The sequence below is a fragment of the Artemia franciscana genome, unplaced genomic scaffold (genome assembly GCF_032884065.1).
Source record: "Artemia franciscana unplaced genomic scaffold, ASM3288406v1 PGA_scaffold_32, whole genome shotgun sequence".
Taxonomy (NCBI): Eukaryota; Metazoa; Arthropoda; class Branchiopoda; order Anostraca; family Artemiidae; genus Artemia; species Artemia franciscana.
Genome location: NW_027062665.1, coordinates 2,043,161 through 2,060,276, shown reverse-complemented (window position 1 = coordinate 2,060,276; position 17,116 = coordinate 2,043,161). Strand labels below are relative to the sequence as shown.

Below are 17,116 nucleotides of genomic sequence, written 5' to 3'. Positions count from 1 at the left end.
GCACAGGATGGCTGGCCCCCAACCCCCCATTGCACTTCCTGGCTGAAGGGCCAAGAAACGGAGATTAGCACCGCCGGTACGGACTGTAAAGTCTAATGCCGTATCCTTTACCTTTACCTTTTACGTAAAATATACCAAAAATAAATAGATCGTATCCCTTTGTAGTATTTTTTTCTTTTTTGAAAAAAGTTTTTTTTATTTTATAAATTATCTTTTAGCTTTAATCAACAATGCCCTGGCAAAGAAAAATATTACTTAGTGCTGTTTCTCTCAAGTTTTTAACATCATAAGCAATGATATCTTCATATTGTGAAAATATAGAATAAGCAACAATGAGGCGGGAGTAATCAGTTAAGAGTAAAAGTATGAATTATTTTATTATTTGTCTCTGAAATTCTCGGTTTCAACTAGTAAAAGGTATGGGTATGAGTATAAGTAATGATTAATGATTCACGGTATAAATGAGTTGTCTTTGCAGTTCTTTGAACTACTCAATGGTATGGGTATGACTGTAAGTAATGAGTCATGGCATAAGTTATTTTATTTATTTGCTTTTGCAGTTCTTAGTTTTAACTAGTCAATGGTATGGGTATGAGTATAAGCAATGCATGTTGGTATGAATGATTTTATTTATTTTTCTTTGCAGTTCTCAGTTTGAACTAGTCAATGGTATGAGCAACCGATATTGGGGCTGGGGATTGGAGGACGATGAATTCTATGTAAGGTTAAAACAGGCAAATATTACAATCCAACGACCTGGAAACTTGACGACAGATTCGACGAATACTTTTAAGTAAGTCAAAGCTTTTCATTAGGGATGCTTTCTGTTGTTTTTGTAATTACTTTGTCATTTGTTCGCCATTTAGTCTTAATTGTCTTTTCAGTTCTCAATTTGACCTAGTCAATGGTATGGGTATGACTGTAAGTAATGTATGACATATAAGCTATTTTATTTATTTGTATCTGCACTTCTTAGTTTTTTCAAAGAACCTATAGTTTTGTATAAAAACAAAGACAATCCGTACAAAAATTAGACGCATTATTATAAATGTTAATCTGACTTGGTGATTTTTGTCGAAAATTAATCTTCGTAAACGAAATCGTTAAACGTTAATCTAGCAATCTTCTTATTGGTGCCATTGTACCCATTTTAGTTCTATTCTTTCGCTGTAACTGCGATTGTCTAATATTTTTCTTTTGGTTTTTTCGAAATATTAGAGCAGTTGGCATCGAGTGTTCACCCGTATTACTTTACTTGATCTGTTTAGATAAATTGAATGTCTCAAAAAAACTCTGTAGAAGAACATTAATATTTTTATACATTTAAGTCTCATTTTGCGTCGCTGAATTGTAGCTTTTTTTGTTGTTGCTTTTTTTCCCTTTGTTTCTTTCTGATTCGGCCCGATTTGTTTCTGATTCTGATTTGTTTCTTTCTGATTCTGAAAGTCGGCCCGCAGGAAGAAAATCTAGATTTTAACCAAGACAAATATACATTTTTTCTGTTGAGACTCGATTTTCTTGCACTACAGCAGCTTCTGATGTTTTGTCAGGTCGAGTCATGAAAATAAATAGGCAAAGCTAATTAGTTACATTTGATAACGCCTTTCGTCCATAAAAATTCGAACGTTTACAATCTATCGGTTCCAAAGATAAGTATACCTCCAAAGGAAGTTTCGCCATCCTAAGCTGTTTGAAGTAATATATCTTAAGAGTATCTGATTTTTCACCCATGTTTCTTTTTTTTCAAATTTGGTGCCCGCTACTGACAAAAAATTGCATACCTGCATATGACTCTCTCTTTCATTAGAAATTGAATTCTGGGTTTTTTCCCCTAAACTATAAGGATATGAGTTCTATTTAACCAACTCAAACAATCAGAATTTTTTTCACTGTCCTTGGTCTATTATCAGTGTTTTGGTCTATTTCTATTTCTATTTTTTGGTCTGTTTCTATTTGGGCTATTCTATTTGGCACGTGACTTGGTCTATTTCAGTGTTTGATAATTCCATAAATATATTATCCTAGCTCAGTAATTCACGTTCAAATTTGAAATAAACTTTATCAGCTTGTATTTATCGTCAATGTATATTTCAATTGTAAATCAGTACTTGTACATAGGTCTACTCGTATTGTTAGGGTCTCTTCAAATGCCATCTATCCGACCACGTGAGTGAAGAAATAAATTGAGTACCACTTTCAGGTTAGAGCAGCTATTAGTTAACTATTAGTTGTTGTATTAAGAGTTAACTTCTGCTGAACATTATCCTGTATATGGTAGGGGCTGCTAGCCTTTTCACTCCCACTCTACGCTAAAGGTTTGCTAATATTTTACTGAAAGCATTTTACAGGACAATATCTAATGCAGTTTGTAAGTTTTTTGTTTGTTTTTTTTTAACGATTACATTTTAAAATGTTTGAACTCAAAATGTATGATTTTAAGCAAGTTAATAGATGTCAGCACTTTCATTCCTAAAGCAGTGTGATAAATTCTTTATTTAATTTTACATAAATAGCAAAGTGGAATTGCTGCTCATTAACTTAAAGAGTAGGATTGCCGAGAAGAAGCAGAAAATAAAAATTCAAAACAAAAGAATAACTAAGTTTCAACATCGTTAGTGGGTGTGGCAGAAGGATTCACTTAATTCGTTACTATACCTGCTAAGCAAGAGAGGGACGATAAAAATTGACAGAGTGCTATACCAGGGTGCTGGTGGCCCTGAAAATTTTGAGAAATAGTAGTATAAAATACACTTTTCTTAGGACTCCCTAATCCCAAAGGATTGAATCTGTGCTTGTTTATGCTGATTATCAAAATTGGGTCTCTCGCCCCCCCCTCCCACTGAGATTGGCCCGAAGGGCCCCCGCTCTCTCCCAGGACAAATTAAGAAGTAGTGACATAAAATATACTCCTTTCGTGTAATGATCCCCCCCTCCTGCAAATCATCTGATCTCCCTAAGGTTTGAATGTGCACCTTAGAGTCAGTGTATAATATTGTCCTATTGAATTTTATTTTCTGTTTTAGACATCTGCACAATGCCTGTCTAAAGAAAAGATGCTTTGAAATGAGAAAAATTCATTTAGTTTTGACTTATCTAAATCAAGGTTGACTGAATTATTAATTTAACTATATGAATCATTTGCACCTAAACAAGTTCAATTTAACTAATATTCATAACTAAATAAATTTAGTGAATAAAATGATGATTAAAGAGACAATGTAACTAAATGATAAATTATTTTTGGCTGCCTTTCATTTAATTTTCTATTTTAGACATATGCATAATGCCCGCGTAAGGAAAAGAGACTACCGTTACTGCTACGACCAGAAAAAAGCCTCTTTGCGTAGAGACTACGACTCTGGTGTAAACAATGTGAATTTTAAAGTTGTTGGCCAGTATTCAGTAACATCAAATGGTGAGAGTGCCACGCTATTTAATATCCATCTTGAGTGTGATAGGACCTTTTCCCCTTGGTGCTTGTGCCCTGAAGATATTCCTAAACCAAAGAATGTGACATCTAAGTCAGGGAAAGTCAAGCAGCCACATAAAATTAGTTAGATGTCTTTCATGTTTTTGTAGCTATTTAAGATAGTTGTTATGAAGTAAGCTGAAAAGAATATTTATTGTATTATTAGTTGTATATGTTTTTGTCATAATTTTGATATTATTCTGTTTTTTTCGTTTTTTTTTCTTTTTCTTTGCTTGACAAAAAGAAATCAAGGTGTTGAGAAGGGGGGAAGTCCCTTAATATGCGGAATTATTATTTTCATTTAAGCTTTTAAAACTGCTCTTTACTGTCAGTCGAAAAAACAAATTTTATTTAATATCTTTCAAGAAAATATATTTTATTGAGCACCAGATATGAAAATCAATGATCGATTGCGACAAATTATATTCAGCACAGTGCTTATTTATTGTATTATATATAATATATTTATTATATTATATATAATATATTTATTATATTGTAACATATATAATATATTTATTATATTATAACATATATAATATATTTATTATATTATAACATATATAATATATTTATTATAATATTTATGGATGGCAACTTTTTGGGGTCTGTATATTCTTAAAAAAACATATAACTTAGAAAAAAATACAACTCATCCCCTCCTTGGGCTGCGACAAAACAAATTAAAAGAATAATTGGGTCACTTAAGGTAGCTCTGTATTTATTGTAATATTCTAAAAAAATTGATAACATTTTATACTACAGTTGGACATTGAGAGAAAAATCCATCTTTGTAAAAGTTGAAGTCTTTCATTTATTATTCTAACTAAATTTTAGAGGCGTCTGTTGGGATGGGGGACGGCATTACGACCTCCCCCTAGACTTTGAAAAAATATGTTTTTTGATATTTTCATAGAGAAAATCGTACATTTGCCCCTCCCCCCACGCTTTTATGACGCCACTGATCTTAGCTTTATTTTCTCAGTAACAATTACCTTCAAATTGTCATGAAACATAAAATAATATATTCCAAAGAATATATTAGAAGATTTGTATTTAAATAACCAAGGTTGTAAAATTAACTTCTGCTAAAGCTTAAATGTTGAAAAGAGAAGTTTTCTAAGGTTGTAGTCCGCCAATCCCAACTAGCCTAGTCGTATCTAAAACTATCTACATCATGTCCAAGATTAAATTTTGATGGGTTTTTCTTATAATCCATGTTTAGGGAAAGATGCATTTGAATTAAAAACATTTTGTCAGAAAGTACCTGGTGGCCACTGTCCTAATATTGGGATTTTAGTCTATTTTCACGAACAGATATACGAGGAGAAATTTACTCCGCGAGATAACCTACTAATTACTTCTCGGTTTAGTAGATTAAAATAACTGCAGTCGAACAAAGATTTGGAATTTCATTTATCTGTTACCGTTTCCTGTTTTTATTAGTCCATTCTAAAGAGTTTAAAATTAACTGTCTGGTTTAGGGGGTTGTTTGCCTGTAGAGGCTTAAAGTTACAAAATTCGAGCAATAGCCGGATTTCCTTTTTTTTTCTTCTTTTTTTTAGAAATATTGAACTCTTGACACTGATGTCACATCAGATGCTATTCCAGCATCTATCATATTGCTCTAACTTTTATAAGACGTAAGTCCGCCTACAATCTCCTAGAATTGGAGAAGTATATAGGCTTGCCATTGTAAAGCTAGCTGAAACTGCCAAAAATTTTTAATATTCGTGCAAAAATATCGCCATCTAATTTTCTATTCACCCAAGATAGGCGCTGTCTGTGAACCGCTTACCGGCACCCATTCTATCTGCTAAAGTTAAGTAAATAATTCAGTAACAAATAACCAAGAAGTCATCTCGATGCGCACGCCATCTAATATTTTCTCATGCTAGCTGGCATGCCCAATAAAACACCAATGAAAGCTATGTATCAAGAAGTGCGTTCCCGCTGTGACAAAAAGTTTACAATATTTAATAAAAATTAGATTTTTCGTTCCAGGTGAGAGCGAGTTAATAGCTTGGATGATCGTACATTAACTTTGTATTAAATGGTTAACTAGCATCTTAGGTGTATGAACTTCTGCACAGTCATCATCAAACTAGGGAAATGGAGGCAAATGACCAAACATATCACAATTAATTAGTATTAAGGCATTAACCCTCATATTTTATTCATTAAAACTGCACGTAATATAATAATTATTTTATGATTATATGGTATAATTATTAATAATATTATTATATATTGTAATTAATAATATTATAATTATTATTATATATAATTATCATAATGCTTATTCAGGTATTAGCTAATAAACAGTACCAGTTTCGGAGTTTTTATTTTCATTAAATTTGAAGTAAATGCGAATTAAATTACGATTTCTATTGGAAACATACTCTAAAATAAGGAAAACATAAGGTCATTTTTTCTAATTAAATTAGATAAAATGAATCTAAATGATAATTTAGATTGGAAAAGTCCTAAATTCGAAGCTAGTCCAAGAAAATGTTCTACTAAACCTACCGAATTAACATTTCGTTATAAAAAAAAGGAACAAAAGCATTGAAGAGGGAAGTGGTAAATTACTCCTATTTTAATATTTATTAAAATGTGTAATAAGGCATTAGTTAATGAACAAGCCCAGGTTTGCAATTAGTTCGCATTAAATTGTAGTTTCCACCAGGAACATGCTCTAAAACGAGCAAAACACAAAGTCATTGTTTTCGCTAATTGAATTAAACATAATTAATCTAAAAAATAATTTTTGATAAAACATCCCTAAATTCGAAGCTTGTCAAAGAAAATGTTCCACTAAATTTACAGAATTCAGAATTCGGGATACAAAAAATAAATGCACGAAAGATGGAGGAAGGGTGTAAACATTTAGAACCTGCTTTTTTTACTGCTACTACTAACAACTTACTGCATCACCAAGCCGTCTGAGGCCAACACAGCTACGCACGCTCCTCCATCCCAAACTTTTGAAAGCCTCCCTTTTTACCTCTCCCCCAGGAAGCTCCCATTTTCTTTAAATCTTTTTGACGCCCTCCCACCTGAGATGAGGACGACCTGCTTTCCGCTTAGCCTTAGACGATTGGCCGAAAAAGATAATCTTTGGCAATCTGTCATCCGCACAGCATGCCCTAGCCATCTCAATCTTTCTTTCATTATAGTCCTAGAAAGTGGGATGGAACCACACTTTTCGTGCAGCCTATTGTTTGAAATATGATCAGTCAGCCGGGTACCCAGAACAATTAGTAGGCAATTTCTCTGGAAAACATCTAGCAAATCTTCATCCGCTTTTCGCAGCGTCTATGCGTTAGAGCAATAGTTGACCACTTTCATCAATGTATCTTTCAATATTTTAATCTTGGTTTGTAGACTTGTCTTCCTATTCTTACAAACTTTTTTTTTAACTGTGAAACATCTTCACATCTCCCGTAATTCACTGCTCCCACCGTCTTTACTAATAATACTACCAAGGTAAGTGAAGCTGCCCACCTGATCAATTTTTGTGTTGTCCAATGTCACCTTTTCATCTTCCTTATTCCTAGCCTTACTCACTTAGTCTTCTTAATGTTAACTTTGAAACCTATTCTAGCACCCTGAACTCCTGAAACCTCTAAAAGCTCATTCATTTTCTCATACTTTCACCTAAGATGCTTAAATCATCAGCATAATCTAAGTCCAGGAGAGTTTTTCCTCCATATTTGACTCCGTGGTCTCCCATTACGTTTCCTTTGCTCCTTAAGACAAATTCCATTAAAATGACCTGTAAAAAAGGGGAATAGAACACAACCCTGTTTAACTCCTGATTGATACAAAACCAGCTGCTACCCTGATTTCCTACCTTAACCGCAGCAGTGTTATTCTCGTATATAGCACCAATCACTTTAATGTATTATTAAAAATACATTAATATTATTTTGAAGCATTTAATCGTTGTTTTTTTTAACTATAATGACCAAGGAACCCTGTTTTGCAGAAAACACCATATAACATTATTTGAATTATTGCAACCACATTGTCAGGTAGAGTCACGTTGTGAATCTAAAATGTTCTACATTTTGTTCATGTATGCAGTTTTATTTTTGATAAACTGCATGAAGATTTTTTTTTTCTTCTCTAAGCTGTTATTGAAAAAAAAAAAGTTAGATCCAGTTTCTTTTTTTAAGGTTTACATTTGACATTATTTCTTCATTCTATGAAGGAATGTTAAAGAGAAACATACATTTTTTTGGTCTTACGTTTAATAAATGCCCTCCCCCCTCTCTTTCTACGAGCTTTAATAGGAGTTTTCTGATAAAGAACGTGATTTCATTCTCGTCATTTCTCAGTGAATGTGCTTGCTCAATAATTTTTTTAAAGAATATCTACTTTACCTGTGTTGCAATCATGGGGGGGGGGGGGGTCGCATTCATTTTTTGATGTGCAAGTAATCGGCAATCTTGTAGGTTTGAATATTTCAAATACTGCTTCCCAAATATCGGATGTGTGGAGTTATTGTCTTTTGATTTTGGACATGTGCTTTGTGTCTAGTGTTTACATAGTGATTTTTCTCATTGCTGTTGTTGGGCTGAAGCGAATTATTGATTTATGTGAAATAATCCGGGGGGGGCGACTGCTTAGCTATGATAATTCAAAAGGCTTTTTGATATGAGAGAATAAAATACAAATTTCAACTGAAATTAAGGAGTAACATTAAAACTTAAAACGAACAGAGATTATTCCGTATACAAATGGGTATGCCCCCCCCCTCAACCCTTGCTCTTTACGCTAAAGTCATAAAGCTCTTCAGAAACATATCTCATTCAAATTCAACGGCACTTAAGTTGAACAATCTTTCTTAAGGAATTGGGACAAAAATTAAAATTTTTGCGGAAAGAGCGAGGGTTGAGGAAGGGGCAGCCCTCCTGGAAAAATTCTGTTTGTTTTGAGTTCGAATGTAGTTCCTTACTTTCGGTGGAGGAAAATCGTTTTCTTTTTATTTAATTTCTAATCGTTTTTCAAATCATGCCAGGAAATCCCCTTCTCCTGCCTCCTGTAAATTTTTTCCTGGAAAGTTCCCCGTGGAAACTTTCATCCCCACAGAAAATTATCCGCGTGGAAAATCTCCTTGTGGAAAACACTCCATTTATTTCTTAGTTCCTAAAAACCATTTCTTTTTTACACCGATTTTAAATATATACTTTCTGTGAAGTTAAGGCCTGTCTCTTAAAAGAAGTTTATACAGTAACTATCTATGGTTTATTTTATGCTGGTGTATAATTTGTGTTGCTTTATCTAATTTATTTTTTTTTCGTAATTATTTCTATGGGAATCCTTTTTTCAAAAGAACTTTTAAGTATGGATTGTTGCTTATTGGTAACACCAACGCTAATAAAAATCATCAGTAAAGTAAGTCATATCCACAACCAGAAGGTGAAGTTAAAACCGCATTTACTAGTTAAACTAAAAGAGAATATATACAAATTAAAATTAAAAGAAAGCTTCCAAGCCCACCACTTCATCTCAAATAGCAAGGTTATGGAGCTGAATGTCTTTTAAAATCTTGTGGAATCCCTAAATGTTAATGTTGAATGTCTTATAGAGTTAAATGTCAAAAACTGTTAGGTGGAATAAAATTAAATTTTTTGGCCACTTTATTTCCTCCTCCAGAAATACGCAATATGAAATCCAAATAAACTAAAAGGAATTTTATATTTGAGAAGTGTATATTAGTATATACCTCTTCTGAAAAAGGGGTATATGCTCTTATAAACGAAAAAAAAAATTTTTAGTCCTCCGCCCGGTCCTAAATAGCGAGGCTTTTAATACTGAACCTTCAATTACTCCAAAACAATATCATAATTTTCAATTATTAGCTGGCTTAGCTGTCATCATGCACGCATGAGCCATGGATCATATATCATGCAAGGAAATGTCAATTAAAATGCCCTACGAAATGCACAATATAAAATCCAAATAAACTAAAAGGAATTTTATATTTGAGAAGTGTATATTAGTATATACCTCTTTTAAAAAAGAGATATTTGCTCTTATAAGCGAAAAAAAAGTTGCCTAGTCCACCACCCAGTCTTAAATATCAAGGCTACGGATTTTAATGTCTTTTGATTTGGGAAAGTTGTATTGTGATCAGTGCTACTATAGATATTCTTTTGTATAGCCATTGTTTGGCTAAAATAAATTATTTTGTTTATCTCAATAATTATATGTGGAATAGCTTGACTGTGGTAATTTAGCAGGGTGTTTTGTTACGAGACCCTCTTGAAAATTGATGTGTATGGTGGGTGCAGTTTTCTCACCCAAAGAAAACACTAACTACCGAATATTTGAAGTGCAATTTTAAGACAGGAATTTTCTGTGGCATTCAGGCCAAATAGTTTCAAGACTATTTTTTAAACTGTAATATTTCATTTTTTCTATGAATTGTTACAAGAAGTTCCTTTTGAGTTTTGGAAATATTCAGTTAATTTTTTCCGCAAAAAGGATATTGAATATATTGTTATTCTCTTTTTCACCCATATTTTTTTTACATTTGTTACAATTTAGGTGTTGGCGATCACCGTCGACCCACTCGTATACCCACTGCGCGTTTTACAAAATAAGGCTGTAAGGATTTCAGTCAGACCCAGACCGGCTTTTGTTGATAGTGACGTTTGCTTGACGAAGTACTGGTAAACGAGTATCAGATTGCTGGTACCAGCCGATTGGCTCAAACGTATTTATTATTTAAAATTTAAGGGGTATGTCCTATGAGAGACCAGCCGTGGTTTGGGTATAAAAATGTTCAATTGTCTTTAGCTACAGAAATATGTAGAGTAATTTTACGGATAGTAAAATGAAGTTCCGATATTTAGCAACACGGTTAGCCCGGTTTATTTAGCCTAGTGTTCATCTTGCAAAAATCCAATAATCTGTTACAAGTAGAACTTGTTTTTTTTTCGCTTTTATATTTTTATAAGTTTTGTGGTTTTATTTATGATTTTATGGTTTTAAAAAGCTATTTTGAAGCAATGATTTCATGACCACGCCAAAACTCTCAATGACATGGCAGAGAAATTATTCAACGCAATAGTTATGCATATCGTAGGCAGCGCATTAGCGCTGCCTAAGTAAAGGGCGATGTGGACACAATGTTTTCTTTTTCTCCTTCTTTTTTTAGACCTTTGTATCACCGCACCCTTTAGCACTTTGTATCAAAGAAGTTGTCGTAGAAACTTTGAAAAAGGTTTTTTCTATTGGAAATTGAAAAGACTAGTGTCCTATTTAATAATCGAAAGTGATTGGAAGGCAACTAACCTCCCTCCCACCTCCACCATTGCTCCGAACACCTCCAATCAAAATTTTGAGATAGTCATTCTGTTCAAAGTAGTTAAAAGGTCCGGAAATTATGTCTTTGAGGATGACACCCCCCCATAGCCCTCAGGGCAAGGGTTGTAAATTGTGCGCTGGGGACATGTAAGGTTTTTATCGAAAGGGTGGTCGTATAACCTTCGGAGGGGCTCATTGGATTGGTAATCAGAAGTTCTAGTGCCTTTTTTAAGATTCAAAGTGGTCGGATGGTGGATACCCCCCTCCCAACTCTTAATTTCCCGAAATGTATCTAATATTAATTTTGAGAAGGCCATTTGTTGTCGTAGAAACATTGAAAAAGGCTCATTCGATTGGAAATTCAAAGGGCTAGTGCCTTTTTAATAGTCAAAAGTGACTGGTGGACAACAAGTCCCCCACTCCAATCAATTCCCAAAACATGTTTAATCAGAATTTTGAGATAGCCATTTGTTCAGCGTAGTTAAAAGGTCCGGAATTATGTCTTTGAGGATGACACTCCCCCCCTCTATGGCCCACAGGGCAAGGGGGCATATAAGGTTTTGTCGAAAGAGTGGTCGTATAAACTCTTGAAAGGGCTCATTGAGCTTGAAATCAGATGTTTTAATATCTTTTTTGAGAATCAAAGTGATCGGGGGCATCCAGCCACCCCCACGTCGTATTTTCCACAAATATATCCGATGTAAATTTTGAGATAGCCATATAGTCCAAAGATCATATAATAATGCCTTTGGGGTCGACAGAATCCCCCGGAGTCTCGGGGTAAGGGTTTTAAGGTGTGCCCCAGGGGCATATAAGGTCTTTATTGAAGGGGTGGTCGTGTGAACTTTAGAAGAAGCTCAATTGATCGGAAATGTATTGTTCTAGTTCCCTTTTAAGAGTAAAACATGATGGAGAGCAACTAGCTCCCCTCCCTGTCATCCTCTTTCCCCAAAATGCATTCAATTTAAATTGTGAGATAGCCATTTTGTTACTAATAGTCCAAAATTCATATAACAAATTCTAGTGTGGACACAATGGCAAGAGCCCGTTGGCAAGGGTTGCATAATATGCCCCGGGCTATATAAGGTTTTATGGAACGAGTGGTCGTATAAACTTTGGATCGGATGGAGCTCATTTGATTGGAGGTCGGAAGATTTCGTGCCCTTTTTAGAGTCATAATTGAATGGAGGTCAATCAGCCCCCTCCCAAGCCTCTCATTCCCCAAAATATCTTTAGAGAGTTATTTCGTTCAGAATTGTTGAAAGGTCCAGTAATTCGGTCTTTGGGGGTGTCAACCTCCCCGCAGTCCTCAGGATCAGTGCTGTAAGTTAGACAATTCATTCGTTGTTTACACATAGTATATGTTGTTGAGAAAGGTATACATGTTTGAACTTTACTTTCCAAGAAGACGAAGAGCATTCAGGCGAGCCTTTCAGAGAATGTTGAGGGTAGGGTTGAACTAAATCAAAACACTTTACGTGTATACGGATTGTCAAAAGGTCGTAAAACAGGAATAACTGAGTATATTAATTTGAAAAATTTAGGAAATGATAAGGGAGATGACCAAAAAGGCAATATTTGCATGCCACCAATACTACTACAACTACCACAACACTCCATTTACAGTATTGAGGGAAAATTTGAATAAATCAAAAGACGCTATGTGCATGAACATTGTCTTAATAGCGTAGCTCAAGAACATGATTTGGGTATTAAGCTGGAACTTTCAGAGAATGCTTAAAAGGGAAGATCATCTCGCCAAAAGGCAATATGTGCACACTACTGCTAATACTGCTGTCACTGCTACATTTAGTATAAATACTTTATTGCACCTACTTGCAAGGGTAAGAGCATTGAGATGAAAATTTCAAAAAGTATGTGAACATACAGGTTATCAAAAGGACATATCAGCAATGGCTAATCGTGTTAAATTGGAACTTCCAGGACCTTATGAGATGGATGTTCTACTGACCAAAAGGCAATATGTTAACCAGAACATAGTTTGCGCTTTATTGAAAAGACAATATGTTTTCAATGTTTTCACTTTTTTTATTTTCATAAACAAAAAATTATTAAAACTTTAAGGAATAAATATCAGTATATGTCAATTAAACTGACAATCAAAGGTCATTTGTTTTTTGTTTCTTTTTTCGTTTTTTCGTTTTTTTTTAGTAAAGCGCAAATTGTGTTCTGGTCTTGAGAAGGCCTGGGGGTTATCAGCCCTACTCATGTTAGTTTTTGCTCGTTTTGAGTTTGACTCAGCTATTTATTGTAATTGCTGTTCGTTTTGGTTTCATTTATTTATTGATAGCGATTTTTGGTAGTTTTACGCTTATGAGATTATTGGACTTTATTTCTGCTCATTTTTGGCTTCATGAAGCTCTTTACTTTTCTTTGAAAATTTTGTTTTGCGGAACAAGTCTTTTCAAATTAATCATACTTATGTATCAACTTATGCATATCATAAGTCATAAGATTATCTTCACTGACTTGACTGAAGCCTCTTCGTTCTTTATGACTGTATTCTTCTCTTCTACTTCTATGCAGACGATGGACTTGGCGACGGTTATCTGTCTTATAGTAGGCGTAGTAGCTGGGGGAGGTTATGGGCCAGGAAGTTGCCAATGCATAAGATTGTCAGTGCAGTATGTAACCTGATCATGACAATTCGTTATGTTTACCTAATTTTTGAGAAAGCAAAATCCAAAACTACTTGCCAAAATTTTTCTTCGAAGGACTTGTAACCGTACGTTTTCATACATTGCGCTTTTTGGAGTATGCTCGTGTGAAAAACTGCACTCTCTTTGCTAAAACGCCATAACATAACATTCATTCATAACATAACACCATAACATAACATTACACCATTAACATAACACCATAACATAACATTCTTTCTAAGAGACGAAATGCAGAAGATGGGCAGACAACTACAGTTTGAATGTAAAAGTATCCCTAACAGCGGAAAAGTAAAGCGACATCTCTAAACGATATTTGGAAGAATTATTTGTAAAAGGTAAAAAATATTGGCTGAATTGGTAAAACTGCCAAAAATAGGAGACGAAGAAGAAAAACGGGAGACGTCATCTAAAGATGACCGTTATGGCGATTTTTTAAGGTGTCAATTTTTATACGCAATTTTGTATAAAAAATATAAGTATATAACCTTATACGCGCAGTCCCCGTGCAGTAAAAACGTAAAACGTTGCAGCTTCTTTCCAGTCTATCAAAGAAAGTCCATTATATTCCAGTCTTCAGGCACATGCGCAGGTTGTGGGGCTCTGTGGGCCCACCAAAATCTGTTTTTTTATGTTTTTTAACAAATTTTAGTTTTCGCGTATAAGGTTATATTTTTATTACACCCATATAAGGTGTCAATTTTTATACGCAATTTTATAAGTACACCCTGTTTTGTCTCACAGCTCTTGTATCGAGTTGGAACTTCCTGGAAACTTTTTGCTTTTTTTTTCGTAAAGAAGGGGGCAAGGGAACTTGCCCCCTTCTTTACTAGTTTTAACTAATCTTTATTTTATACTAGTTATTTTACTAGTCTCTTCTTTACTTCTTTTACTAGTCTTTACTAGTTTTTTTTATTTATCCTTCTTAAGAAGACAACCTGCGATAGACAGAATTTTCGGAGGAAGGGAGGAAACTTGTTTTCTCTAGTCCTCACAAAATAGTTTCTTTTGCTAGTTTTTAAAGGAGTATTTGTAGAAGGCGAAAAATATCGATCAATATCATTCTCTGTGTCATGTACTCTAGAAGAATTATATGTTTATGGAACATAACCGTATGTTTCCACGTGGTGCGTTTTTTGAAGACATTGATGTGAAAAACGTATTCTCTTTGCAAACAAAAATGTGATCTTTTTATTAGATGAAAAGCAGAAAATGAGCAGAAAAATATTATCTGATACAATCCTTTCAGTTTAGTTCCTAATTAAATCATAGACACATAATAAGTTCATATGAATCGGTTGCAAGTGCCGAGAGTTATTCCAATCTACATTAATGCCATCTTTTAAAAGAAATACCCACGTTTAGGAGATAATGCAGAGAAAGCAACTGTTGGAAACATTTCCTTCGTATAGATATGCTTTGTTTAGACATGAAGGCACGCAACCATGAGAAACTTCCAGCTTCCTCCAACCCCGAGATATAAAGCTTATCTTTATTGATTCCCTGTAATTTCTTGGTTTTGTAAAATAGATTGTATGTTATAGTGTTTTTAATGGCCGTTCATTCCCCTCCCCCTCTAAGTATCATTGTATGTGTCTGTTTTCGTTTAAATTGGAAGAAGCAATATATAAATTTTCTAATAGATACTATTCATATTATATTATTATCCCTAGGATTTTGCAATGTAAACAATAACGACCTTTAAAATCCACATTATTCTGCCACGTATTGCAAAAAATTTTGACACAGCAAAATGTATTTGGATAAATGAATATTTTCAAACAGTTCATGGTAACGAACTGTAGTAAGGAGCGACCCGGCTCAATAGTAAACGAAACTCTAAAAGACGAAATTATGCTAAAAGATACATCAAAAGAATCGGATTTTTATGCTAATTTTAAATATATGAGTTTCATCAAATTTAGTCTTTGTCATCAAAAGTTACGAGCCTCAGGAAATTTGCCTCATTTTGGAAAATAGGGTGAAACACCCCCTAAAAGCGTATCAGAGAACACTATAGTAAAAATTTCAAGCTCCTATCTACAAAAATGTGGAATTTCGTATTTTTTGCCAGAAGACAGATCACAGGTGCGTGTTTATTTGTTTTTTGTTTGTTTTTTTTCCAGGGGTCATCGTATCGACCAAGTGGTCCTAGAATGTCGCAAGAGGGCTCATTCTAACGGAAATGGAAAGTTCTAGTTCCCTTTTTAAGTGACCAAAAAAATTGGAGGGCACCTAGGCCCCCTCCCACGCTCATTTTTTTCCCAAAGTCAGCGAATCAAAATTTGGAGATAGCCATTTTGTTCCGCATAGTCAAAAACCATAATAACTATGTCTTTGAGGATGACTTACTCCCCCACAGTCCTTGGGCTAGGGGCTGCAAGTTACAAACTTTGACCAGTGTTTACATACAGTAATGGTTATTGGGAAGCGTACAGACGTTTTCAGTGGGACTTTTTTGGTTTGGGGGTGGGGTCGAGGGGAGGGGGCTATGTGGAATGATCTTTCCTTGGAGGAATATGTCATGGGGGAAGAAAAATTCAATGAAAAGGGAGCGGAATTTTCTAGCATTACTTTAAAAAAAAAAACAATGAAACAATAAACATGAAAAAGTTTTTTTTCAATTGGAAGTAAGGAGTAGCATTAAAACATAAAACGAACAGGGATTATTACGCATATTGAGGGGTTCTAAAAATACTTTAGCATAAAGAGCGAGGTATTTAGGAGAAGATAAATACCTCGCTCTTTATGCTAAAGTATTTTTAGTAATTTAAACTATTTATTCTACGGCCTTTCCGATTCAGGGGTTATTCTTAAAGAATTGGGACAAAATTTAAGTTTTAGTGTAAAGAGCGAGGTATTAACGAGGGGAAAAACCCCCTCATATACATAAAAAAAAATCTTGATTCACGTGCGAGAAATCACAAGGTTCGAAAAAATCTAAAATGTTATAATAAATATACTTTACACATCTTTGAGGCTAATTTTTAGCATCTGTATTTTTTCCAAGATTCTAGCCTCACGACTGATATCCAAAGATCCTAGGGGGAAGGAAGACCCCAATATCTGTGGTTCTAAATTAAAAAATCTAAATTAGTCTTATCACCCTATTGCAAAAGAACGTGGCACTACAAATTGCTTTTGGACAAATGGAAGACTACTTTCTCAAAGAAAACAGCTTCCGGCTTTTCCTTTAGTAGATATAATTTAGAAAAGGAAAACGCTTTTTGGTAGAACAATTAAAATTAGTTTCTCAATTAAAGCTTTAAATTAAGATCTGAAGCTTTCATTTGCTATCCTTGACGGCAAAAAAATGTACTGAAAGGAAGGATGATGAGAGAGAGTTGAAACAGGGGGGGGGGGGGTTTATGGTCCAAGCGAATAACAATCATCTTAAAAACATAACCCCCTAGTGTCGCTATTTTGAACTAGTGCACTTGCGTACTGTCAATGCGCATGGACTGGTAGGTATAAAAGACTGTACTGGAAGTCGCAAAATTGAACCAAAAGGATCGTGAAATGGGCTTCGATTGGATGAAGTTGACTGGATAACATCACTTTTAACTAATCAGAAGCTTTTTCTGCTGACGTAAGTTTACTGAAAGAGAAAGTAGCATTCTATACTCTTTGTCAAAGCATCACCGGCAAT

The 17,116-nt window shown here is 34.4% G+C and overlaps 2 protein-coding genes across 2 annotated transcripts in view; one reads left to right on the top strand and one right to left on the bottom strand.

The window, feature by feature from the left end:
- The window catches only part of LOC136041676 (xylosylprotein 4-beta-galactosyltransferase-like), a 43,190-nt gene extending 33,516 nt beyond the window's left edge, over window positions 1–9,674 (top strand). The window contains exons 4-5 of the mRNA XM_065726395.1: window positions 647–793; window positions 3,273–9,674. Of these exons, the coding sequence (XP_065582467.1) occupies window positions 647–793; window positions 3,273–3,558 (433 nt within the window). The 3' untranslated portion in view covers window positions 3,559–9,674. The remainder of the gene's footprint in view (window positions 1–646; window positions 794–3,272) is intronic.
- LOC136041680 (synaptonemal complex protein 1-like) overlaps window positions 7,110–17,116 on the bottom strand; it is a 51,005-nt gene continuing 40,998 nt past the window's right edge. The window contains exon 7 of the mRNA XM_065726403.1: window positions 7,110–7,247. Coding sequence (XP_065582475.1) covers window positions 7,110–7,247 — 138 coding nt within the window. The remainder of the gene's footprint in view (window positions 7,248–17,116) is intronic.